This window comes from Oncorhynchus gorbuscha, linkage group LG22 (assembly GCF_021184085.1).
Source record: "Oncorhynchus gorbuscha isolate QuinsamMale2020 ecotype Even-year linkage group LG22, OgorEven_v1.0, whole genome shotgun sequence".
Classification (NCBI taxonomy): domain Eukaryota; kingdom Metazoa; phylum Chordata; class Actinopteri; order Salmoniformes; family Salmonidae; genus Oncorhynchus; species Oncorhynchus gorbuscha.
In genome coordinates this window covers 30,513,784-30,539,564 of record NC_060194.1, presented here as the reverse complement: position 1 = coordinate 30,539,564, position 25,781 = coordinate 30,513,784, and the positions used below count along the sequence as shown (strand labels likewise).

Here is a 25,781-nt window from a genome sequence, read left to right as displayed (position 1 = left end):
ATGCAGCCAAGAGGCCCATGATCACTCTGGATGAATTGCAGAGATCTACAGCTGAGGTGGGAGACTCTGTCCATAGGACAACAATCAGTCGTATATTGCACAAATCTGGCCTTTATGGAAGAGTGGCAAGAAGAAAACCATTTCTTAAAGATATCCAAAAAGTGTCATTTAAAGTTTGCCACAAGCCACTTGGGAGACACACCAAACATGTGGAAGAAGGTGCTCTGGTCAGATGAAACCAAAATTGAACTTTTTGGCAACAATGCAAAACGTTATGTGCGTTCATCCACCTCTGGCCTGCTCGCCTCCCTACCACTGAGGAAGTACAGTTCCCGCTCAGCCCAGTCAAAACTGTTCGCTGCTCTGGCCCCCCAATGGTGGAACAAACTCCCTCACGACGCCAGGACAGCGGAGTCAATCACCACCTTCCGGAGACACCTGAAACCCCACCTCTTTAAGGAATACCTAGGATAGGATAAAGTAATCCTTCTCACCCCCCCCCCCCTTAAAAGATTTACATGCACTATTGTAAAGTGGCTGTTCCACTGGATGTCATAAGGTGAATGCACCAATTTGTAAGTCGCTCTGGATAAGAGCGTCTGCTAAATGACTTAAATGTAAATGTAAATGTGTAAAAGCAACACCCTGAACACACATCCCCACTGTCAAACATGGTGGTGGCAGCATCATGGTTTGGGCCTGCTTTTCTTCAGCAGGGACAGGGAAGATGGTTAAAATTGATGGGAAGATGGATGGAGCCAAATACAGGACCATTCTGGAAGAAAACCTGATGGAGTCTGCAAAAGACCTGAGACTGGGACGGAGATTTGTCTTCCAACAAGACAATGATCCAAAACATAAAGCAAAATCTACAATGGAATGGTTCAAAAATAAACATATCCAGGTGTTAGAATGGCCAAGTCAAAGTCCAGACCTGAATCCAATTGAGAATCTGTGGAAAGAACTGAAAACTGCTGTTCACAAATGCTCTCCATCCAACCTCACTGAGCTCGAGCTGTTTTGCAAGGAGGAATGGGAAAACATTTCAGTCTCTCGATGTGCAAAACTGATAGAGACATACCCCAAGCGACTTACAGCTGTAATCACAGCAAAAGCTGGAGCTACAAAGTATTAACTTAAGGGGGCTGAATCATTTTGCATGCCCAATTTTTAAGTTTTTGATTTGTTAAAAAAGTTTGAAATATCCAATAAATGTCGTTCCACTTCATGATTGTGTCCCACTTGTTGTTGGTTCTTCACAAAATAAAACAGTTTTATATCTTTATGTTTGAAGCCTGAAATGTGGCACAAGGAAAACTCCCTAGAAATGCAGGAACATAGGAAGAAACATAGAGAGGAACCAGGCTCTAAGGGGTGGCCAGTCCTCTTCTGGCTGTGCCAGGTGGAGATTATGACAGTACATGGCCAAGATGTTTAAACGTTCATAGATGACTAGCAGGGTCAAATAAAAATAATAATAACAGTGGTTGTAGAGGGTGCAACAAGTCAGCGCCTCAGGAGTAAATGTTAGTTGGCTTTTCATAGCCGATCATTCAGAGTTAGAGACAGCAGGTGCGGTAGAGAGAGAGTAAAAAACAGCAGGTCCAGGACAAGGTAGCACGTCCAGTGAACAGGTCAGGGTTCCATAGCCGCAGGCAGATCAGTTGTAACTGGAGCAACAGCACGACCATGTGGACATGGGACAGCAAGGAGTCATCAGGCCAGGTAGTCATCAGGCATGGTCCTAGGGCTCAGGTCCTCCGAGAGAAGAGAAAGAGAGCAAGAGAGAGAGAATTAGAGGGAGCATTCTTAAATTCAAACAGGACACCGGATAAGACAGGAGAAATACTCCAGATATAACTGACCTTAGCCTAGAGTGACCCTAGCCCCCCGACACATAAACTATTGCAGCATAATTACTGGAGGGTGAGACAGGAGGGGTTGGGAGTCACTGTGGCCCTGTGGAATAGTATTAAACACATGGTTTCTATGTGTTTGATGCCATTCCATTTGCTCCGTTCTAGACATTATTATGAGCTGTCCTCCCCTCAGCAGCCTCCACTGGTTTCTTTATATATTCACCTTATTCCCTTTTCACTGCTGTGAAGTACATTTGTTTAAACATTGTTTGGTGGCAGTTCACCTGGAAGACAGTGCACCAGTAAGAGAATGCACCTGGAGGACAGTGTACCTATAAGAGAATGCACCTGGAAGACAGTGCACCAGTAAGAGAATGCACCTGGAAGACAGTGCACCAGTAAGATAATGCACCTGGAGGACAGTGTACCTATAAGAGAATGCACCTGGAAGACAGTGCACCTATAAGAGAATGCACCTGGAAGACAGTGCACCTATAAGAGAATGCACCTGGAAGACAGTGCACCTATAAGAGAATACACCTGGAAGACAGTGCACCTATAAGAGAATGCACCTGGAAGACAGTGCACCTGTAAGAGAATACACCTGGAAGACAGTGCACCAGTAAGATAATGCACCTGGAGGACAGTGTACCTATAAGAGAATGCACCTGGAAGACAGTGCACCTATAAGAGAATGCACCTGGAAGACAGTGCACCTGTAAGAGAATACACCTGGAAGACAGTGCATCTATAAGAGAATGCACCTGGAAGACAATGCACCTGGAAGTTAGAACATTATTATGACACAAAATGTAAATTGGTGAAACTAATGCAAGGAATGCAATTCAATGAAAGGATTTTAAAGGTTTATTTAGAGCATGTTTTTGCTTTGTTTCAGGTGTGCGGTATTCAACAACAGAGGGGTGTCTGGTGAAACTCTCTTGGTAAGAATCTAATATTCATACAAAGTACAGTTTAAAAGGATTTTTGCGTGTATGACTTTTATGTTTTCAATTCAGACATGCATTCAAAAACATAACATTTTTCAATTATTATATTACTCTGTACAATCAAAATGCATCTTCACGTCCAATCAAAAGGCATCTTAAACTACACAGATATGCAAACACTCACAACATGACACGACGACATAGGAACTACATCCTTTTGGCACTCTACTCCACATGCCTGTGCAGTTTTCACTGGCAGAGTGCATGCTTTCCCTTGCATTGTGATTGGAGCTGTTCTTCAGCACCCCATAGCATGTCTGTGTCTGTGTCACACGTGGCATGTGTAACCCATAGTATATTGGGTAACCCACAAGGAGCCTAGTCCAGACAGTGTGCAGACAGACAATGTTATCACATAGCAGGAATTATTTAGTGGACAGATAGTGTATTCTAGCACTGGTCCATAGAGCAGAATGAGCTTTCCCTGCCCTGTCTTCACGAAGACCCACAAGGTGTATCTTTGAATCTATTTCCGTTCATATATAATCACTGAAGCTGGAGACTCATATCTCCCTCACTAGCTTTAAGCACCAGCTGTCAGAGCAGCTCACAGATCACTGTACATAGCCCATCTGTAAATAGCCCATCCAACTACCTCATCCCCATACTGTATTTTGCTCCTTTGCACCCCAGTATCTCTACTTGCACATTCATCTTCTGCACATCCATCACTCCAGTGTTTAATTGGTATATTGTAATAGGTCACCATGGCCTATTTATTGCCTTACCTCCCTTATCTTACCTCATTTGCACACACTGTATATAGACTTTTTCAACTGTATTATTGACTATATGTTTGTTTAACTCTGTGTTGTTGTTTGTGTCGAACTGCTTTGCTTTATCTTGGCCAGGTTGTAGTTGTAAATGAGAACTTGTTCTCAACTAGCCTACCTGGTTAAATAAAGGTGAAATAAATATATATATATATATATTTATTTAGCCAACAATTAGCTCTTTACTCTACTGTCCATCTTCATTGAAGTGAGGAAGGACTATAATGCTATTCAAAAGATGCTGACTTGTTAAAAAATGTGCATATGCCCTGGACAAAAACTGGCTGAATCAACATTGTTTCCACGTCATTTCAACCCCCAAAAAATCGATGTGAGGACGTTGAATCAACATGGGAAAACTGATTGGATTTGCAAAAAGTCGAGGGCATTTTGTATTTTTTTTCACCCAACTTTTAACCTCAATACCAATGGCATGATTTCACATTGAGTTCACGTTAATTGACAACTCAACCAAAGGTAAATCAAAACTAGACATTGAACTTGTCTGTGCCCAGTGGGTAATTATATTACATACCAGTGTCACCCAAACAGCTCAGCCAATCCACAATTGGAATCTTGTATCATACCATAGTATGTGGCCACAATTCATTCCAATGTCCCTTTTGAGATCTGTGCTCTCAGAATGAATGAATGGGTTGTTTTGTGTCTTGTCCTTGTTGTATTTACATGTGCAGTCACATAGACACAAACACATGCACGCAAGCAAGAACACACACAAACACACTCAAACACACACACGAGTTATAATATTACAATGGCGACCCCAGGCCAGGGCTTCATCTGAAAGGGCTATTCTCAGTTGCCAAACTGGGCCAATACTGTAGTGCACACACAGAATTAGGAATTACAATACTACTAATTTAGTAGGATCTCTATGAGTGCATATGTGAAGAATGATTACAACTATTGCACTACATAACGTGGTTGTAAGAAAGGAATTATCATCCTTCCATTAACTTTGAGGAATTGTTGCTGAAGTTTTATGTAAATGACTACACTTCCATACGCCTTTGTGACTATTTAAACAATGGACACCATTCACACTCAACTGCAGCCAGTTGAGTGTGAATGGTGTCCATTGTTTAAATAGGGCACAGTGTTAGAATGAATGTCCTGCTCTGTGAGAAGTGCCCTTTGCTTGGCCACAACTAGGGATACTGCCCTAACTCCACACTGACCCCCCCACTCACACACCACAATAGTGTGATAGCCCGCTCAGTTAAAGTCTAAGCATTACCTTTCAGAGCTAATGCAATTCTTCAGGTCTCGTACCGCCTCCGTTAGTCTTAGCATTTAACATACAACAAATGCTTTAGTTGGTCCATTTAATTCACATCATGTTTCAATGGATGGTTATTGGACTTTGAACTTTATATTGTATCTGTATTGTAGTAGACAACTTTATTACTGTATCATTGAAAAGTAAATTGTTTCAAACTGTTTTTATTATTGTTGCAACATTACCAGTATGGCATATTTCCATACAGGATTTACCTCAGTGTTTTACCTAAAAGGCTCAGACCTTTCTGTTTCTATCTACGTGGGCCAGTATCCGTGTCTCATTGGGCCATGGCTCCGTCGGACCTGTTCTTGGGGCCAAGGAAAGGCCCTGGATACTTTTCAGCTGGAATTTACATAACCATGGCTAACTGTGAACTTTAACATCTTCTCACAAAGCAAGTCTTGAATGATGCAGAGGTTGTTGATTAGTCTTTAGTGTCACACTCCTGATGGAAACACGATAACACTAGAGCTTACAATAACATAAAATACTGGTGGCCCATTGGTGTGGGGGTAAGTCTCATTGGTGTGGGGGTAAGTCTCATTGGAAAAGCACCAGTACAGTTCCTACTCCACTAAAGTAATTTACTCGAATGTAGGCTATGAAGACACAACAACTGGATATGGCTGCTGTGAAAAAACATTCAGGCTGAACTTTGTGCAAGAATATTGATGAAGAAATATACTGGTTGTCCCAGTTTGCAGCCAGAGAGAAAGAGGATATGTCTGACTGAGAAATGGGCCATGTTAAATCGTGATGTCAGGGGGGTTATAAAACCTGCATCATCCTCAAGGTTATTTTAAGTCAATGTAATGTAAGTTACTGTTATTTCAGTGGGTTTTAGGTACAACATTACACATATGGTCAGCTTTGTAAACTTAAACATGAATTTATCCTTCTATAGATTTTGTTCAATTGGTAACGCACATTATTGTCTTCGTCAAATTACTCTTAAGGGGAAAGTAATCTAAAAATAACTGAAAGTAATCAGATTACGTTTCATTATTTATTTGAGGCTAAATTGATTTTATTGATGTATTATATTAAGTTAAAATAAGTGTTCATTCAGTATTGTTGTAATTGTCATTATTATAAATACATTTTAAAAAATTGTCCGATTAATCGGTATCGACTTTTTTTGGTCCTCCAATAATCGGTATCGGCGTTGGAAAATTATAATCGGTTGATCTCTAGTCCAAACACACCATGACAGTCGTGAAGAGGTTACGATAAAGCTTATTCCCCTCAGGAGACTGAAAAGATTTGGCATGGGTCCTTAGATCCACGAAATGTTCTACAGCTGCACCATCAAGAGCATCCTGACTGGTTGTCTCACTACCTGAAATGGCAACTGCTCGGCCTCCGACCTCAAGGCACAACAGAGGGGAGTAGTGCATATGACCCAGTACATCACTGGGGCCAAGCTTCCTCCCGTCCAGGACTTCTATACCAGGCGGTGTCAGAGGAAGGCCATAAAAATGTTCAAAGACTCCAGCCACCAGTCATAAACTGCTCTCTCTGCTACCTCACAACAAGCGGTACCGGAGCGCAAAGTCCAGGTCCAAAAGCATTCTTAACATATTCCTCCCAAAATAATACTCCTGAACAGCTTATCAAATGGCTACCCAGACTATTTGCATTGTCTCCCCCCCCTCTTTTACACTGCTGCTACTCTCTGTTTATTATCTATGCATAGTCACTTTAACTCTACCTACATGTACAGTGGGGCAAAAAAGGTATTTAGTCAGCCACCAATTGTGCACGTTCTCCCACTTAAAAATATGAGAGAGGCCTGTAATTTTCATCATAGGTACACTTAAACTATTGTGACGACCCTCCCACTCTGTCTGCCGTATTCTGTCTTTGTTCTTGTTTCCTTATTAGGATGCCGGTGGGCGGAGTTGAGAGGGTCGTCAGCTACATGGGAAACACCTGGGCCAGGTGTCTCCCAGGATAAATAGACCTCTTCCACATTCATGGAAGAGACTCTCTCCATGCAGACACCCGTTGTAGATTGTGTTGTGGTTCTTGGTGGCCTTTTGTTTGTTTGCTTTGGCACCTTTCAACACCCTGCATTATCACATTCATTCATGCAAAACACTCACTTACACTACTGATTACTGATTACACACACCATTGGACATTTTCCTTAGTTGCTTTAGTTAATAAATATATATTTTGCTAGTCCTTATCTCCACGTTGCCTCCCTTTGTTACGGGCTTTGAGCCGGTTCGTGACACTATGACAGACAAAATTAGGGAAAAAAAACAGAAAATCACATTGTAGGATTTTTTATGAATTTATTTGCAAATTACGGTGGAAAATAAGTATTTGGTCAATAACAAAAGTTTATCTCAATACTTTGTTATATACCCTTTGTTGGCAATGACAGAGGTCAAACGTTTTCTGTAAGTCTTCACAAGGTTTTCACACACTGTTGCTGGTATTTTGGCCCATTCCTCCATGCAGATCTCTAGAGCAGTGATGTTTTGGGGCTGTTGCTGGGCAACACGGACTTTCAACTCCCTCCAAAGATTTTCTATGGGGTTGAGATCTGGAGACTGGCTAGGCCACTCCAGGACATTGAAATGCTTCTTACGAAGCCACTCCTTCATTGCCCGGGCGGTGAGTTTGGGATCATTGTCATGCTGAAAGACCCAGCCACGTTTCATCTTCAATGCCCTTGCTGATGGAAGGAGGTTTTCACACAAAACCTCACGATACATGGCCCCATTCATTCTTTCCTTTACACGGATCAGTCGTCCTGGTCCCTTTGCAGAAAAACAGCCCCAAAGCATGTTTCCACCCCCATGCTTCACAGTAGGTATGGTGTTCTTTGGATGCAACTCGGCATTCTTTGTCCTCCAAACACGACGAGTTGAGTTTTTACCAAAAATTTATATTTTGGTTTCACGGGCCTGGATATGTACTGGCTTAAGCAGGGGGACACGTCTGGCACTGCAGGATTTGAGTCCCTGGCGGCGAAGTGTGTTACTGATGGTAGGCTTTGTTACTTTGGTCCCAGCTCTCTGCAGGTCATTCACTAGGTCCCCCCGTGTGGTTCTGGGATTTTTGCTCACTGTTCTTGTGATCATTTTGATCCCAAGGAGTGACATCTTGCATGGAGCCCCAGATCGAGGGAGATTATCAGTGGTCTTGTATGTCTTCCATTCCCTAATAATTGCTCCCACAGTTGATTTCTTCAAACCAAGCTGCTTACCTATTGCAGATTCAGTCTTTCCAGCCTGGTGCAGGTCTACAATTTTGTTTCTGGTGTCCTTTGACAGCTCTTTGGTCTTGGCCATAGTGGAGTTTGGAGTGTGACTGTTTGAGGTTGTGGACAGGTGTCTTTTGTACTGATAACAAGTTCAAACAGGTGCCATTAATACAGGTAACGAGTGGAGGACAGAGGAGCCTCTTAAAGAGGCAGGTCTGTGAGAGCCAGAAATCTTGCTTGTTTGTAGGTGACCAACTACTTATTTTCCACCATAATTTGCAAATAAATTCATTAAAAATCCTACAATGTGAGTTTCTGGATATTTTTAAGTGTACCTATGATGACAATTACAGGCCTCTCTCATCTTTTTAAGTGGGAGACCATGCACAATTGGTGGCTGACAATACTTTTGTGCCCCACTGTACATATTACCTCAATTACCTGGACTAACCTGTACCCCCACACATTGACTCTGTACCGGTACCCTCTGTGTATAGCCTCGCTACTGTTATCTATTTTTTACTGAACACTTTTTTTTGTTGGAAAACTGCATTGTTGGTTAAGGGCTTGTAAGTAAACATTTCCTTGTAAGGTATTCGCCACGTTTGACAAATTAAATATGATTTGATTACCTTTTAGAAAGTAACCAACCCAACCCTGCCTATCCAGAGAAATCGAGATGACTCTTCCTTTTATTCCCTATCTGTGTAACGGCTTTCCTCCTGGGAAGGAGAGGCGGACCAAAATGCAACGTGGTTGAAGTTCATGTTTTTTTATAAGAACATGAACATAATACAAAACAATATACGTGGGAAAACCCGAAGCAGCCCTATCTGGTGCAACAAACACAGACAGGAAACAATCACCCACAAAACCCAACCCCAAACAGGCTACCTAAATATGGTTCCCAATCAATGACAATGACTAACACCTGCCTCTGATTGAGAACCATATCAGGCCCAAACACAGAAACAGACAAACAAGACATCCAACATAGAATGCCTACTCAGATCACACCCTCACCAAACAAAACATAGAACATACAAAGCAAACTATGGTCAGGGTGTGACAATCTGTTCTAGGATTAGATTGAACAAGTGTTTGAATTCAGTTAGTGTTTTACTAATTTTCTTTTCTCTAACCTTATTGGTCCATTATTGTTCTCCATGTCTGTGGTGTTATTTCACTGTCAGTGGATCGCTTGCTCAATGTGATAGAAGAACGCTTACATTAATTGATAGTGCTTGTGATGGACAGATACTATGGGCCAGTATCTGAAAAAGGCTGTCCAGCAGCAGGCTTAAATGTTATTACAGTATATATCCTCCTTTGTTTGCTACTGCTTTAACTCTAAATAGCCCCTGTCCCTGAGTCAGCCATTTGTAATGCCAGAGCTTATTTTTCTACCACTCATTCCAATCCAGCATGATGAATATGCTGTATAGCATCATGGAGAGTGTTTGACTTTCAAGTCACAAGCAGAGTTTGTGCACATGTGTGAGGGAGGGTGTGAAGGCTTGCGTGTAATTAATTTACAGTATGACTTCTCTGCACATCTGAATATAGATCGCCGGAACAGTGTGTGCACATGCAGAGGTCGCAGTGATATTTGCGTGTGTGTGTGTGTTTTACTTTGCAGTACTTTCCTCCTTATGGTTGAAAGTCAATCTAACAGAAAAACTGTGCTGTAACACTAAAAGGGACATGGACACGTGCACACACACACACACACACACACACACACACACACACACACACACACACACACACACACACACACACACACACACACACACACACACACACACACACACACACACACACACACACACACACACACACACACACACACACACACACACTCAGAGTTAACTCTTCTTAACTTTGTGTGCTACCAGACTCCCAGAACATACTGTGCTGCCAACACAGAGGACCTGGAGGCGGTCATCGAACACATCCAGAGGACAAATGAGGACGCCCCTCTCATGGCTGCTGGGGTCTCCATGGGCGGGTTAGTAGGTGCCTCTTCATGTTTTCTCACTTCAATGGAAGTGACACTATGGCCCAAATCCTGAGAGCTCCATGCATTACTCAGACTATATAAATCATGTGTTGATGTAGGCTACCGTATTGATGTCAACGGGACATACATGTATGTATGGAGCAATACTATACTACAGTATCACTTCACTGAACTGTGGGAGTCAGTCTAAAGATATCAGCTTTTATGTAGAGCCTGGAAAGTACTTGGTTGTCCCATCTATATGTTTATATTGATTTCTCAAAAACTGAGGTAAACGCTCACCAGCAGAAATGTTGTCATGGGTTGGTTATGTATTGTATTTTATTTTATTTTGCAGCCTCCTCCTTTCCTCTGTCAGCAACACCACTTTTCATTTGATTCAGAGAGCTCAGCCTCTCAGTAGTACTTACACGATGTCAAAAGAGGTATTACAGCTATAATCCCCTACCAAAGTGAGGGTTTCCCCTCTCCCTTCTCCCTCACCCTCTCTCCCCTCTCCCCTCCACCATCCTCCCCCCTCTCCCCCTACCCTCTCCCTGTCTTTCTAATCCCAGGATGATGCTGGCGAACTACCTGGGGAGGAAGGGCAGAGAGACGTGTCTGAAAGGTGTGGTTGTGTTCTCGGCAGGCTGGGATGTGTTTGAGTGCACAGCGTCATTGGAGAAGCCTCTGGATCGCTTTCTCTTCAACTCCTATCTCACCAGCTGCCTGCAGGCGGGCGTGGACAGGTGGGTGTTCGCCGTAGCAGGCTGGAGGATTTGCCTAGATTAGCTCTTAGCTCTTAGTTGCACTGAGCTACATTGTTTAGCTTTTAGATGTTAGCTTTGAGCGACCCCTGAGGTTGGGCTCTAAAAGATAACAGCTAAAAGCTCTTTCTCTCTCTCGCTTGGAATATTTTCCTATCTCAATCAATCAAATGTATTTTATAAATCAATTTTTACAGCAGCAGTTGTCACAGTGCTAAGCACTCGGTACTCCACTGTCAGGCCCAAATAATTTAATGGACATTGCCAATGGATATTGAAGCAAACCCACATGCTTCCCTATGTTCCGCATTGAAGCAAACCTACTTCCTGCTTCCTTGTGTTTTTCTCTCCTCTAGACACAAATCTGTGCTTGAGAAGAGTTACGACATTGATCATGTGATGAAGGTAAAATGCACAACCTTTTCAATGACCTCTTCTAATACAATCAAAGTAAAAGCAACCCATCTGGAATGTTCCACCAATTTGGTGCCTTTGAGGAGTGTAACTTGGTCCAAAAAAAGTTTGATTTCACAAAATGTTTACACTCTGACATAAAGAGCACATGTTCAGCTTCATAAAAAAACACATTTCCCATCTCAAGTGGTACAATTTAAAAAATGACTATAGTAATTTCCTAATAATAGCCAAATAAAGTAATAGGGTTGACCATAACAGGGTTGACAATTTAATCTTAAATCAGCCATAAATCCCCTCGTGACAAGGGGAATGGAAGCTTGTTGTATGCAACAGGGAGTGGCAATTGAAAATAAGCTTCACAAAAAAACGAAATTTCTAAAACATTTCAAGCCTGTATATCTATGGGTTTGTTTGTTTTTTTCCTTACTAACTTTTCTGATAGCTACTTTATTGAGGAAAAATAGACTTACTATGACTGTGATATGTGGTTGTCCCACCTAGCTATCTTAAGATGAATGAACCAACTGTAAATTGCACTAGATAAGAGCGCCTGCTAAATTACTCAAATGTAAAAAAAGAACAGGGTTGATGTTATGCTCGACCCGCTCAATTTCCACCACAAAACACCGGAAAATGGCCAAAAAGAGTAGAGCCAGCTCACCTGCTTTTACACGATGACTATTAAAAATTCAATGTTACTTTTGAAAAAAATATTTACAAATAAATAGTTTCACCATATTAAGACGAGAGTTCAGTTCATGTAACAGAGTTGACCTTAAAATGAGGGACAGACATGACACACATTATTCACACACATTAATTCACACACATTAATCACACACATTATTCATTTTAATCTTCAGAAATTACTTTGTCAAAGCATCAAAATAACAAAGGCTTTACAATGATGGTGAAATGCTGCATTTTAGCACTTTGGCAAGCCTTTATTTATCTTTAAAAATCTAGATTTATGGAATTCTCCATGTGATCTATAATAAATACCACTTAATTTAATATATTAGGCTTTTAAAGTTCCATATTGGTGAACAATTTATAATTAAAATATCAAAGGAATGCGAAAGGAACTAATTTTGTGGAATTTCAAGTCCGCTCCTCATCGCCATGTTAGGCTGCTGCCAATGTTGTTGTAAACATACAGTGCCTTGCAAAAGTATTCAGCCCCTTGGTGTTTTTCCTATGTTGTTGCATTACAACCTGTAATTTAAATGGATTTTTATTTGGGTTTCATGTAATGGACATACACAAAATAGTCCAAATTGGTGAAGTGAAATGAAAACAATAATTAAAATTATTATTATTATTATTGTTATTTTTTAATCAAATAAAAAACGGAAAAGTGGTGCGTTTATATGTATTCACCCCCTTTGCTATGAAGCCCCTAAATAAGATCTGGTGCAACCAATTACCTTCATAAGTCACATAATTAGTTAAATAAAGTCCACCTGTGTGCAATCTAAGTGTCACATGATCTGTCACATGATCTCAGTATATCTACACCTGTTCTGAAAGGGCCCAGAGTCTGCAACACCACTAAGCAAGGGGCACCACCAAGCAAGCAGTGTTGAAGAACAAGGAACTCTCTAAACAGGTCAGGGCAAAGTTGTGGAGAAGTACAGATCAGGGTTGGATTATAAAAAAATATTAGAAACTTTGAACATCCCACGGAGCACCATTAAATCCATTATTTAAAAAATCTAAAGAATATAGCACCACAACAAACCTGCCAAGAGAGGGCCGCCCACCAAAAATCACGGACAAGTCAAGGAGGGCATTAATCAGAGAGGCAACAAAGAGACCAAAGATAACCCTGAAGGAGCTGCAACGCTCCACAGAGGAGATTGGAGTATCTGTCCATAGGACCACTTTAAGCCGTACACTCCACAGAGCTGGGCTTTACAGAAGAGTGGCCAGAAAAAAGCCATTGCTTAAAGAAAAAAATAAGCCAACACATTTGGTGTTCGCCAAAAGGCATGTGGGAGACTCCCCAAACATATGGAAGAAGGTACTCTGATCAGATGAGACAAAATGTAGCTTTTTGGCCATCAAGGAAAATGCTATGTCTGGCGCAAACCCAACACCTACCATCACCCTGAGAACACCATCCCCACAGTGAAGCATGGTGGTGGCAGCGTCATGGTGTGGGGATGTTTTTTATCGGCAGGGACTGGGAAACTGGTCAGAATTGAACAAATGATGGATGGTGCTAAATACAGGGAAATTCTTGAGGGAAACATGTTTCAGTCTTCCAGAGATTTGAGACTGGGACGGAGGTTCACCTTCAAGCAGGACGAGGACCCTAAGAATACTGCTAAAGCAACACTTGAGTGGTTTAAGGGGAAACATTTAAATGTCTTGGAATGTCCTAGTCAAAGCACAGACCTCAATCCAATTGATAATCTGTGGTATGACTTAAAGCCTGCTGTACACCAGTGGAACCCATCCCACTTGAAGGAGCTGGAGCCGTTTTGCCTTGAAGAATGGGCAAAATCCCAGTGGCTAGATTTGCCAAGCTTATAGAGACATGCCCCAAGAACCTTGCAGCTGTAATTGCTGCAAAAGGTGGCTCTACAAAGTATTGATTTTGGGGGGTGAATAGTTATGCATGCTCAAGTTTTCAGTTTTTTTGTTGTCTTATTTCTTGTTTGTTTCACAATAAAATATATTTTGCATCTTCAAAGTGGTAGGCATGTTGTGTAAATCAAATGATACAAACCGCCCAAAAATCTATTTTAATTCCAGGTTGTAAGGCAACAAAATAGTAAAAATGCCAAGGGGGTGAATACTTTCTCAAGCCACTGTTTTGTTGCCGGATGTCACCTTTTAATTTGACTTTATCCCAACCCCTCTGCAGGCCAAGACCCTCCGTGAGTTTGATGAGAGGTTCACGTCTATAATGTTTGGCTACCCCACCAATGATGACTACTACCATGATGCCAGTCCCATCCACAGGCTCAAGTCTGTGCAGGTGCCCATGTTGTGTCTAAACGCTGCAGATGACGTCTTCTCTCCCAGTCATGGTGGGTCCACAATCACACCCCACCTCTGGCCCTCCATTTTGGTTACAAAGCCTACCACTGGCCCTCCATTTTGGTTACAAAGCCTACCACTGGCCCTCCATGTTGGTTACAAAGCCTACCACTGGCCCTCCATGTTGGTTACAAAGCCTACCACTGGCCCTCCATGTTGGTTACAAAGCCTACCACTGGCCCTCCATGTTGGTTACAAAGCCTACCACTGGCCCTCCATGTTGGTTACAAAGCCCACCACCGGCCCTCCATGTTGGTTACTAAGCCTCCCACTGGCCCTCCATGTTGGTTACATAGCACAACACCGGCCCTCCATGTTGGTTACAAAGCACAACACCGGCCCTCCATGTTGGTTACATAGCACAACACCGGCCCTCCATGTTGGTTACAAAGCCCACCACCGGCCCTCCATGTTGGTTACATAGCCTCCCACTGACCCTCCATGTTGGTTACATAGCACAACACCGGCCCTCCATTTTGGTTACAAAGCCTACCACTGGCCCTCCATGTTGGTTACATAGCACAACACCGGCCCTCCATTTTGGTTACAAACCCTACCACTGGCCCTCCATGTTGGTTACATAGCACAACACCGGCCCTCCATTTTGGTTACAAAGCCTACCACTGGCCCTCCATGTTGGTTATATAGCACAACACCGGCCCCACATGTTCGTTACATAGCCTCCCACTGGCCCTCCATGTTGATTACATAGCTGATAAGCAAGGCCGAAAGACAATGCAGCCAAAGACACAATGTAGAAGACATCTTGTCTGGGGAAGAATATATCCATAACTGTTATAGTGGTCAAGGAGTTAACTAGTTTGTTGTCTTATTTTACTAAATCAGAAGTTATTATCCTGGGTGACCTAAATTATGATTGGGAAAAGCAATCTAAAATGAAATCTAAAAGACATGTGTAATGATCTAAACCTAACCCAGCTGGTGACCAAGCCTACACGGCCCTGGAATCAGAATCAGAAGAAGTATCAGAAGTATATAGAAGTATATATTCATAAAATATATAATGCTTGGGTCAAGGCCAGGAACACAGGCTTAGGCTCGGACTGGCAAGCTTTTAAGCAGCCGAGGAATCATTGTGTAAGACAAATCAGAAAGGCTAAATCTGATTATGTAACCGCTCATTCGGATTGTCATGGGAACCCGGCTAAATTCTGGAAAACTGTCAAATCCCTGAAGGGTTGTACTTCCTCTTCTCTGTCACAAAAAAATCATTCAGATACTGGCCTCATTATGGTAAAAATGCCATCATTGATGCATTTAATCACCATTTTATTTCAGCAGGCTATCTCTTTGAAATAACTTCTAAGCCTATTCACAATGATACTGGGCTGGATGCTGATAGGGGAAACTTGCTGTATGATGAGAGAAATGATAGTCAAAGCTTTTCTTTTCTTTTAGGCTAATTAAAGAAAAATAAGTCCTGGATGCTTTGTAGCAATAGACAACAAGAAATACACAGGGGCCAACCAATTGGAGCCAATTGTACAACTTTGCTCTTTTTTATCTGAGAAATGTTAACCAATCAGGGTTTAGGCATAGGCAAAGCACTATTACAACAATCACTTTAGTGTAATGGCGTTCGTCTGTTGAAAGAAGAGAGTCGGACCGAAATGCAGCGTGTTGGTTACTCATGACTTTAATGAAAGAAAACCGCGGTACATGAAATAACTGAAACTAAATACAAAAACAACAGAACGTGAAACTAATTACAGCCTATCTGGTGACTACAACACAGAGACAGGTACAATCACCTATGAAATACAAAGCGAAACTCAGGCTGCCTAAATACGGTTCCCAATCAGAGACAACGATAAGCACCTGACTCTAATTGAGAATCGCCTCAGGCAGCCAAGCCTAACAACACCCCTAATCAGCCGCGATCCCAAATAATACAAACCCCAATACGAAACACAACATATAAACCCATGTCACACCCTGGCCTACCCAAACATATAACAAAAACACAAAATACAATGACCAAGGCGTGACATTTAGTTGTTAATGATGTCAAAGGTTTAGACACTAAAATGAAATGTTGCTTCGTTGTGGACCTGTCAAAAGCTTTTGATACTGTTGATCATGCTATTTTATTGAAGGAGTTGTCCTCGTTAGGCCTGAGCTCTGACGCCTTTTCACGGTTTCATGATTATCTTAGTGACAGAACTCAGGCCATCGTGATTGATGGAGTTAAGTCGGAATTTCTTGAAGTGCATAAAAGTGGTCGATTTTGGGACCTATTCTCTTCAATATTTATATAAACACCATTGGTCAATCTGTTAAAAAATCTAATCTATATGCGAATGATACTATTATGTATGCTATTGCCCCAACTGTTGATCTGGCTGTGTCGAAACTACAGTCAGATTTTATAGCTACAGTTGAAGTTGGTAGTTTACATACACTGTCACATTCTGACCTTAGTTCCTTTGTTTTGTCTTTGTTTTAGTATGGTCAGGGCGTGAGTTGGGGTGGGCAGTCTATGTTCCTTTTTCTATAATTTGGGATTCTGTGTTTGGCCTGGTATGGTTCTCAATCAGAAGCAGCTGTCAATCGTTGTCCCTGATTGAGAACCATACTTAGGTAGCCTTGTTTCACTTTTGAGTTGTGGGTGATTATTTTCTGTAGTGTATGTTCACCATCCAGAACTGTGTCTTTTATCGTTTTTGTTGTTTTCTTCGAGTATTCGTTTTCATTAAAAGGCATAATGAATACTTACCACGCTGCATCTTGGTCCTCCTCTCTTTCTCCCAACGGCGAACATTACATACACCTTAACCAAATACATTTAAACTCAGTTTTTCACAATTCCTGACATTTAATCCTAGTAAATATTTCCTGTCTTAGGTCAGTTAGAATCATCACTTTATTTTAAAAATGTGAAATGTCCAAATAATAGTAGAGAGAATGATTTATTTCAGCTTGTATTTATTTCATCACATTCCCAGTGGGTCAGAAGTTTACATACACTCAATTAGTTTCTGGTGGCATTGCCTTTAAATTGTTTTCACTTGGTTTCAAATGTTTCGGGTAGCCTTCCACAAGCTTCCCACAATAAGTTTGGTGAATTTTGGCCCATTCCTCCCTACAGAGCTGGTGTAACTGAGTCATGTATGTAGGCCTCCATGCTCGCACACGTTCTTTCAGTTCTGCCCACACATTTTCTATGGGATTCAGGTCAGGGCTTTGTGATGGCCACTCCATTACCTTGACTTTGTTGTCCTTAAGCCATTTTGCCACAACTTTGAAAGTATGCTTGGGGCCATTATCTATTTGGAAGAGTCATTTGTGACCACGTTATAACTTCCTGATTGATGTCTTGTGATGTTGCTTTAATATATCCACATCATTTTTCTTCCTCATGATGCCATCTATTTTGTGAAGTGCACCAGTCCCTCCTGCAGAAAAGCACCCCCACAACATGATGCTGCCACCCCCGTGCTTCACAGTTGGGATGGTATTCTTCGGCTTGCAAGCCTCCCCCTTTTTCCTCCAAACATAACGATGGTCATTATGGCCAAACAGTTCTACTTTTTTTTTCATCAGACCAGAGGACATTTCTCCAAAAAGTACGATCTTTGTCCCCATGTGCAGTTGCACACCATCGTCTGGCTTTTTTTATGACGGTTTTGGAGCAGTGGCTTCTTCCTTGCTTAGCGGCCTTTCAGGTTATGTCGATTTAGGACTCGTTTTACTGTGGATATAGATACTTTTGTACCTGTTTCCTCCAGCATCTTTTGCTGTTGTTCTGAGATTGATTTACACTTTTCACACCAAAGTACGTGTCACGCCCTGACCTGAGTATTCTTTGTTTTCTTTATATATTTTGGTTAGGTCAGGGTGTGACGAGGGTGGTATGTGTGTTTTTGTCTCATCTAGGGTTTTTGGACCGTCTAGGGGTTTTGTAGATTTATGGGGTTGTTTTCCATCTAGGTGTTTGTGTAGGTCTATGGTTGCCTAGATTGGTTCTCAATTAGAGGCAGGTGTTTATCGTTGTCTCTGATTGGGAACCATATTTAAGCAGCCATCTTCTTTGGTTATTTTGTGGGTTATTGTCTATGTTATATGTTAGCGGTCGTCTTATCATTTTGTTTAAATGTTCTTCCTTCAATAAAGAAGAATGTATTCTAACCATGCTGCGCTTTGGTCTACTCCATACGACGATCGTGACAGTACGTTCATCTCTAGGAGACAGAACACGTCTCCTTCCTGAGCGGTATGACGGCCATGGTGTTTATACTTATGAACTATTGTTTGTTCAGATGAACATGGTACCTTCAGGTTTTTTTAATTGCTCCCAAGGATGAACCAGACTTGTGGAGGTCTACAATTTTTTTCCTGAGGTCTTGGCTGATTTCTTTTGATTTTCCATGATATCAAGCAAAGAGGCACTGAGTTTGAAGGTAGGCCTTGAAATACATCCACAGGTACACCTCCAATTGACTCATATGATGTCAATTAGCCTATTAGAAGTTTCTAAAGCCATGACATTTTCTGTCATTTTCCAAGAAGTGTTTAAAGGCACAGTCAACTTAGTGTATGTAAACTTCTGACCCACTGGAATTGTGATGCAGTGAAATAATCTGTCTGTAAACAATAGTTGGAAAAATTACTTGTGTCATGCACACTGATGTCTTAACCGACTTGCCAAAACTATAGTTTGTGAACAAGAAATTTGTGGAGTGGTTGAAAAATGAGTTTGAATGATTCCAACCTAAGTGTATGTAAACTTCCTACTTCAACTGTATGTAGAAATCCTTATGAAGCCACTCCTTCGTTGCCCGGGCGGTGTGTTTGGGATCATTGTCATGCTGAAAGACCCAGCCACGTTTCATCTTCAATGCCCTTGCTGATGGAAGGAGGTTTTCACACAAAACCTCACGATACATGGCCCCATTCATTCTTTCCTTTACACGGATCAGTCGTCCTGGTTCCTTTGCAGAAAAATAGCCCCAAAGCATGATGTTTCCACCCCCATGCTTCACAGTAGGTATGGTGATCTTTGGATGCTCAGCATTCTTTGGAGGATAAACACGACGAGTTCAGTTTTTACCAAAAAGTTATATTTTGGTTTCATCTGACCATATGACATTATCCCAATCTTCTTCTGGATCATCCAAATGCTCTCTAGCAAACTTCAGACGGGCCTGGACATGTACTGGCTTAAGCAGGGGGACACGTCTGGCACTGCAGGATTGGAGCCCCTGGCGGCGTAGTGTGTTACTGATGGTAGGCTTTGTTACTTTTGTCCCAGCTCTCTGCAGGTCATTCACTAGGTCCCCCCGTGTGGTTCTGGGATTTTTGCTCACCGTTCTTGTGATCATTTTGACCCCACGGAGTGAGATCTTGCGTGGAGCCCCAGATCGAGGGAGACTATCAGTGGTCTTCTATGTCTTCCATTTCCTAATAATTGCTCCCACAGTTGATTTCCTCAAACCAAGCTGCTTACCTATTACAGATTCAGGCTTCCCAGCCTGGTGCAGTTCTACAATTTTGTTTCTGGTGTCCTTTGACAGCTCTTTGGTTTTGGCCATAGTGGAGTTTGTAGTGTGACTGTTTGAGGTTGTGGACAGGTGTCCTTTATACTGATAACAAGTTCAAACAGGTGCCATTAATACAGGTAACGAGTGGAGGACAGAGGAGCCTCTTAAAGAAGAAGTTACAGGTCTGTGAGAGCCAGAAGTCTTTCTTGTTTGTAGGTGACTAAATAGTTCTTTTCCACCATAATTTGCAAATAAATTCATAAAAAATCCTACAATGTGATTTACTGGATTTCTTTTTTTCTAATTTTGTCCGTCATAGTTGAAGTGTACCTATGATGGCAATTATAGGCCTCTCTCATCTTTTTAAGTGGGAGAACTTGCACAATTGGTGGCTGACTAAATACATTTGTGCCCCACTGTATGTTATTTTAATTAACAAATACATTTGCTTTTCTTTCAAAAACAATTACATTTCTAAGTGATCCCAAAGTTTTAAAAGGTAGTGTATATGTATAATGTTTGTGATTCTTTTTATTTTATTTCTTTTTTCACCTTTATTTAACCAGGTAGGCAAGTTGAGAACAAGTTCTCATTTACAATTGCGACCTGGCCAAGATAAAGCAAAGCAGTTCGACAGATACAACGACACAGTTACACATGGAGTAAAACAAACATACAGTCAATAATACAGTATAAATAAGTCTATATACAATGTGAGCAAATGAGGTGAGAAGGGAGGTAAAGGCATAAAAGGCCATGGTGGCAAAGTAAATACAATATAGCAAGTAAAACACTGGAATGGTAGTTTTGCAATGGAAGAATGTGCAAAGTAGAAATAAAAATAATGGGGTGCAAAGGAGCAAAATAAATACATTAATTAAATACAGTTTAGAAAGAGGTAGTTGTTTGGGCTAAATTATAGGTGGGCTATGTACAGGTGCAGTAATCTGTAAGATGCTCTGACAGTTGGTGCTTAAAGCTAGTGAGGGAGATGTTTCCAGTTTCAGAGATTTTTGTAGTTCGTTCCAGTCATTGGCAGCAGAGAACTGGAAGGAGAGGCGGCCAAAGAAATAATTTGTTTTGGGGGTGACTAGAGAGATATACCTGCTGGAGCGTGTGCTACAGGTGGGAGATGCTATGGTGACCAGCGAGCTGAGATAAGGGGGGACTTTACCTAGCAGGGTCTTGTAGATGACATGGAGCCAGTGGGTTTGGTGACGAGTATGAAGCGAGGGCCAGCCAACGAGAGCGTACAGGTCACAATGGTGGGTAGTATATGAGGCTTTGGTGACAAAACGGATTGCACTGTGATAGACTGCATCCAATTTGTTGAGTAGGGTATTGGAGGCTATTTTGTAAATGACATCGCCAAAGTCGAGGATTGGTCGGATGGTCAGTTTTACAAGGGTATGTTTGGCAGCATGAGTGAAGCATTCTTTGTTTGCAAAATAGGAAGCCAATTCTAGATTTAACTTTGGATTGGAGATGTTTGATATGGGTCTGGAAGGAGAGTTTACAGTCTAACCAGACACCTAAGTATTTGTAGTTGTCCACGTATTCTAAGTCGGAGCCGTCCAGAGTAGTGATGTTGGACAGGCGGTTAGGTGCAGGTAGCGATCGGTTGAAGAGCATGCATTTAGTTTTACTTGTATTTAAGAGCAATTGGAGGCCACGGAAGGAGAGTTGTATGGCATATTTGTATGGCATATTTGTGCAGGGCACATTCTTGTAATGCCCTAATCAGTGTGTAAGACATAAGATTTATACTACACGGAATATGTACGTGCATACAGTATTTCTGTGGGGTTTTGGATGTATATCCACTGCTTGACTGATTGTTAATAATCTATGTTTTTCTTCTCTCCTTGTCAGCCATTCCAGTGGAGGCGGTGAAGCAGAACCCTAACCTAGCCCTCCTCATCACCTGCCACGGTGGCCATATTGGTTTCCTGGAGGGCCTGTGGCCCCGACAGAGCACCTACATGGACCGCGTGTTTAAGCAGTTTGCCAAGGCCGTCATAGAACAGGGTGGCGACCTCAATGACCTTTCCAGCTAGTACGACATTCCTTTTCTCCCTCTCTCTCTTTCTTTAATTTGTTTCCTTCTCCCCCCAATCCTTCTCCCTCCCTCTCTCACTACAAGCAAAAAAAGCATTATTTATTTTTTAAGGGCACATCCTGTCACAACACAGCAGTCGTCTGTCAACTCATATATTCCTTCATACATTCATTAATTCAATGTATGTAGCCATGATTTCATATCATGCTTATTTTTAAAAAATGAGTATGTTCACATTAGTATCTTCAAATATGAATAATTTCAGCTGTCTTTCTCCATCCGTCAGTGTTCTCAACAAAAACTCTGTATCAATAGGATTTTAGTCCTCAGGGATTTTATTTCTATTTTACATAGTGTCTGTCTGTCTGTTATGAATGTGAATAGTTTATGTTAAAGAATGTTTTGTCCATTCAACAAAATACCTAACCTAATCTTTCGTGACAGCTAGCTGCTATAGTAGCGTGAGATTTAGTTCTGGGTCCCGAGGTGATACCTTTTAATTTACCTCAACAGATCAGTATTTATGTTCTCTTGAATTGTTCTGCATGCACTTTCATTCACACATTCTACCTGTACACACAAAATAGCTCTAACAATGTAATGTTATGGAGATAACTCATTATTAGTTATAAGGAATGTGAATTTGCACTATTTTAGTTTGAACAAGCCATGCCTCTAATTCCTTCCTGCAAACGCACTTGATTTCAATAGTTTTCCTATGTAAATAAGTATACCCAAAAGGCCTAATAAATTAATATGCAAATACCACATGGATGTTATTGTTTGTCCTGATGTTGAGGACACAGCTAAGTATTTGTTACTTTGTGGGCCAGTATTACAGTATTTTACCGTACTTGTAGGGTATTTGCTGAGCATATCAACCTGATGCATATATCATCAATTCAGCTGGGTTGCCAGTTTGGTTCTGCTTAATCAAAACAATGATAAAGGAGTTGTTTACCATAAAGGAGTTAGCAAAAGTAGCACCAAATTTGGCAACTAGGTCATCATCATTGGGGCGGCAGGGTAGCCTAGTGGTTAGAGCGTTGGACTAGTAACCGGAAGGTTGCAAGTTCAAACCCCCGAGCCGACAAGGTACAAATCTGTCGTTCTGCCCCTGAACAGGCAGTTAACCCACTGTTCCTAGGCCGTTATTGAAAATAAGAATTTGTTCTTAACTGACTTGCCTGGTTAAATAAAGGTAAAATTAAAAATCAGTGCAGATGGGTTGCCAGTTTGGTTCTCTTTCATTAAACAATGGTAAAGGAGTTAGTTACCATAAAGGAGTAAGCAAAGTTGCACCAAATCTGACAACTAGGCTATCATCAATGGAGCTGGGTTGCCAGTTTGGTTCTGTTTCAGCAAACAATGACAAAGGAGTTGTTTACTATAAAGAATTAGCTAAAGTTATACCAGATCTGGCAACCCGGCTATTATGAATGCAGCTGGATTGCCTGTTTGGTTCTACTTCAGCAAACAATGATAAAGCACTTGTTTACATCAAAGGAGTTAGCAAAAGTAGCACCAGATATGGCAACCGGACTGTCACCAATGCACTGCTTCAGACATTGCCTGTGTACAAAATGGCACCCTATTCAATATATAGTGCACTACCTTTGGCCAGAACCTCATGGACCCTGGGCAAAAGTAATGTAGGGAATGGGGTCTCATTTCATATGCACCTATGACTTTGTTCCTGTGGAATTTGTATGTTTTTCTATTTTGCCCCGTGGCCATTAAGTAGCATGTGTCTCATTGTAGTGGGTTCGATCCCCGGGACCACCCATACGTAGAATGTATGCACACATGACTGTAAGTCGCTTTGGATAAAAGCGTCTGCTAAATGGCATATATTATTATTGTTATGACGTCATCCCGTTCTGAAATTTATGACTAATACCAACACTACATCGTAATCAGTAGCACAAAGGACATGTTTTGTTTGTCATTATATATACAGTATATATATATATACAATATTATGTTTAATTTTATATACAAAACAATCAATTCTATTTACATTCGCAGCAAAAAGATATGCACGTATTAGTATGAAGTGTGTTATGCTGCATTTAATAAATTATTAAAATGGAACATTGTGCATTTGTCTGCTGTCTCTCCTTTTACGAGTGCTCTGCTTGTAAATGCATTTCCTCAAATAATTTTATTGACTTTTAAGGGTTTGATAAAATACCCCACTGTTGGCATCAGCTTCAGTATCATCTAACAATTGTGTAATAAGTTATGTGGAGTCATCCATCCCTCTTTCCATGACTAGAATGACATGAGGATGTGGTCACCCTATTAGAGGTTGTGTGAGGTATGCTTCCATTAATCACTCCTCCTTAGTGAAAACATTCCAATGTATTTTCCCTCTTTACACTAACATCTTTGCAGTATGCAGGGAAATTATCTGGATCGGAGTCACATGGTAATGGGTCTCTAAGTTCTGGTCCACGGTCAGAGGACCTCACACAAACCTATAATAGGCTGACCACACCGCTCGAGTCGCGTGTGCAAAATACATTTATAAATCTGTTATTCAATTATTGCACCCACACTGCTTGCGCGCGTCAGCGAACGTCTGCATTGCCAAGGGCTAAAATAGAAGTCCTTTCTATTTCTGACGCAGATCGCACTGCAAGTCCTGCCTCTCCCATCTCATTGGTTTATAGAAGCAGGTACCCATGTGCCATCTCCTCATTGGTTATACCCACGTGGGTGATTGAACAATGAACTGTGTTGCCGGTCAGTGTAGTAATACTACAGATGTTTAGATGCCAATCGCCATATAAGTTCAAAGGTGAAAAAGCCTGGAAGGAGGAGAGATGACTAGAAACGATTCGGTTGACCGTTTTATGTGTGGATTAATTGTCGGAGTAGAGGACCTTGTGCATTTCAGGTAAAATAACAACTCAATCTTTATATCCCAGGACATGTTAGCTAGCAACAGCAAGCTAGCTAAATAGGACAAATTAGTGCAAGCTAACTAGCTAAATTGCCATAAATGTTTAATGCTTTTCGACCCGTTCCCAAATTAATGTAATTGGTTCAGAGTTTGTTTTGATATTTTAACCTGCATGTCTTGATCGAGTTTGGTGTAAGGGGACAAAATACATTTATGCATGATGGCGCACGATGGCGCACGCTCGCAGCCGGTTTGGGTTCTGTGTAAGGATATTCAGACGTCCTGTGAAAGTAACATTTTATAGCTTGCCAAAGAACAGACTCCTCATGGCTTATCATATAACTAGTAATGTGCCACACAACCAGGTTACTAGCTTATGACACATCTGTCACGCTATACCAGGCTTGCTGTTTTATGGTTGGCCGGATTTGGTGGACTCACTGTCATTGGCAGTCCTGGTGTAGTGTTTCTACCAGACATGGGTTTGAATGGTACTACTGGTACTGGGCTATAATTCTTCATTTTATGCACACACTCACATATGAACGCTGTAGTGGTGAGTGGTAAAGTTGGTATACAATTTTTTTCCGAACAGTTTCACAAACTGTCCACACCGGCGAAAGAATGTCGCCCTGCATGAACAATTCTTTGAGAAACAGTGACATGTGGTAAGATGGCACCGACAGACATGGCAGCTCTGCTTCTAGCTACTAAGCAACTTTGCAGTATTTTGTTTTTTGGTGGGTTATTTCTTAGACTATTAGCCCAGAACGGTTTTTGTGTCATTGCATACAGCCGGAAATAACTTTTGGATTTCAGAGCAGCTGTAACTCACCAGAATACGACCAGGAATACGACTTTCCCGAATTGGATCCTTTGTTCGCAACCCCCAGGGAAAATGAGCTTATCCCAGAGTC

General features: G+C 41.5%; 1 protein-coding gene across 2 annotated transcripts in view; it reads left to right on the top strand.

Moving 5' to 3' along the window:
• Window positions 1-24,051, top strand: part of LOC124009199 (phospholipase ABHD3-like) — a 37,236-nt gene extending 13,185 nt beyond the window's left edge. Inside the window, exons 4-9 of one of the 2 annotated variants that reach the window (XM_046320762.1) lie at window positions 2,758-2,803; window positions 10,061-10,173; window positions 10,740-10,913; window positions 11,288-11,336; window positions 14,221-14,233; window positions 21,770-24,051. In XM_046320762.1, the coding sequence (XP_046176718.1) occupies window positions 2,758-2,803; window positions 10,061-10,173; window positions 10,740-10,913; window positions 11,288-11,336; window positions 14,221-14,233; window positions 21,770-21,954 (580 nt within the window). In that variant the 3' untranslated portion in view covers window positions 21,955-24,051. Of the gene's footprint in view, window positions 1-2,757; window positions 2,804-10,060; window positions 10,174-10,739; window positions 10,914-11,287; window positions 11,337-14,220; window positions 14,387-21,769 lie in introns of both variants that reach the window. The other variant, XM_046320761.1, reaches the window with a different exon arrangement.
• Window positions 24,052-25,781: the final 1,730 nt, after the last annotated feature.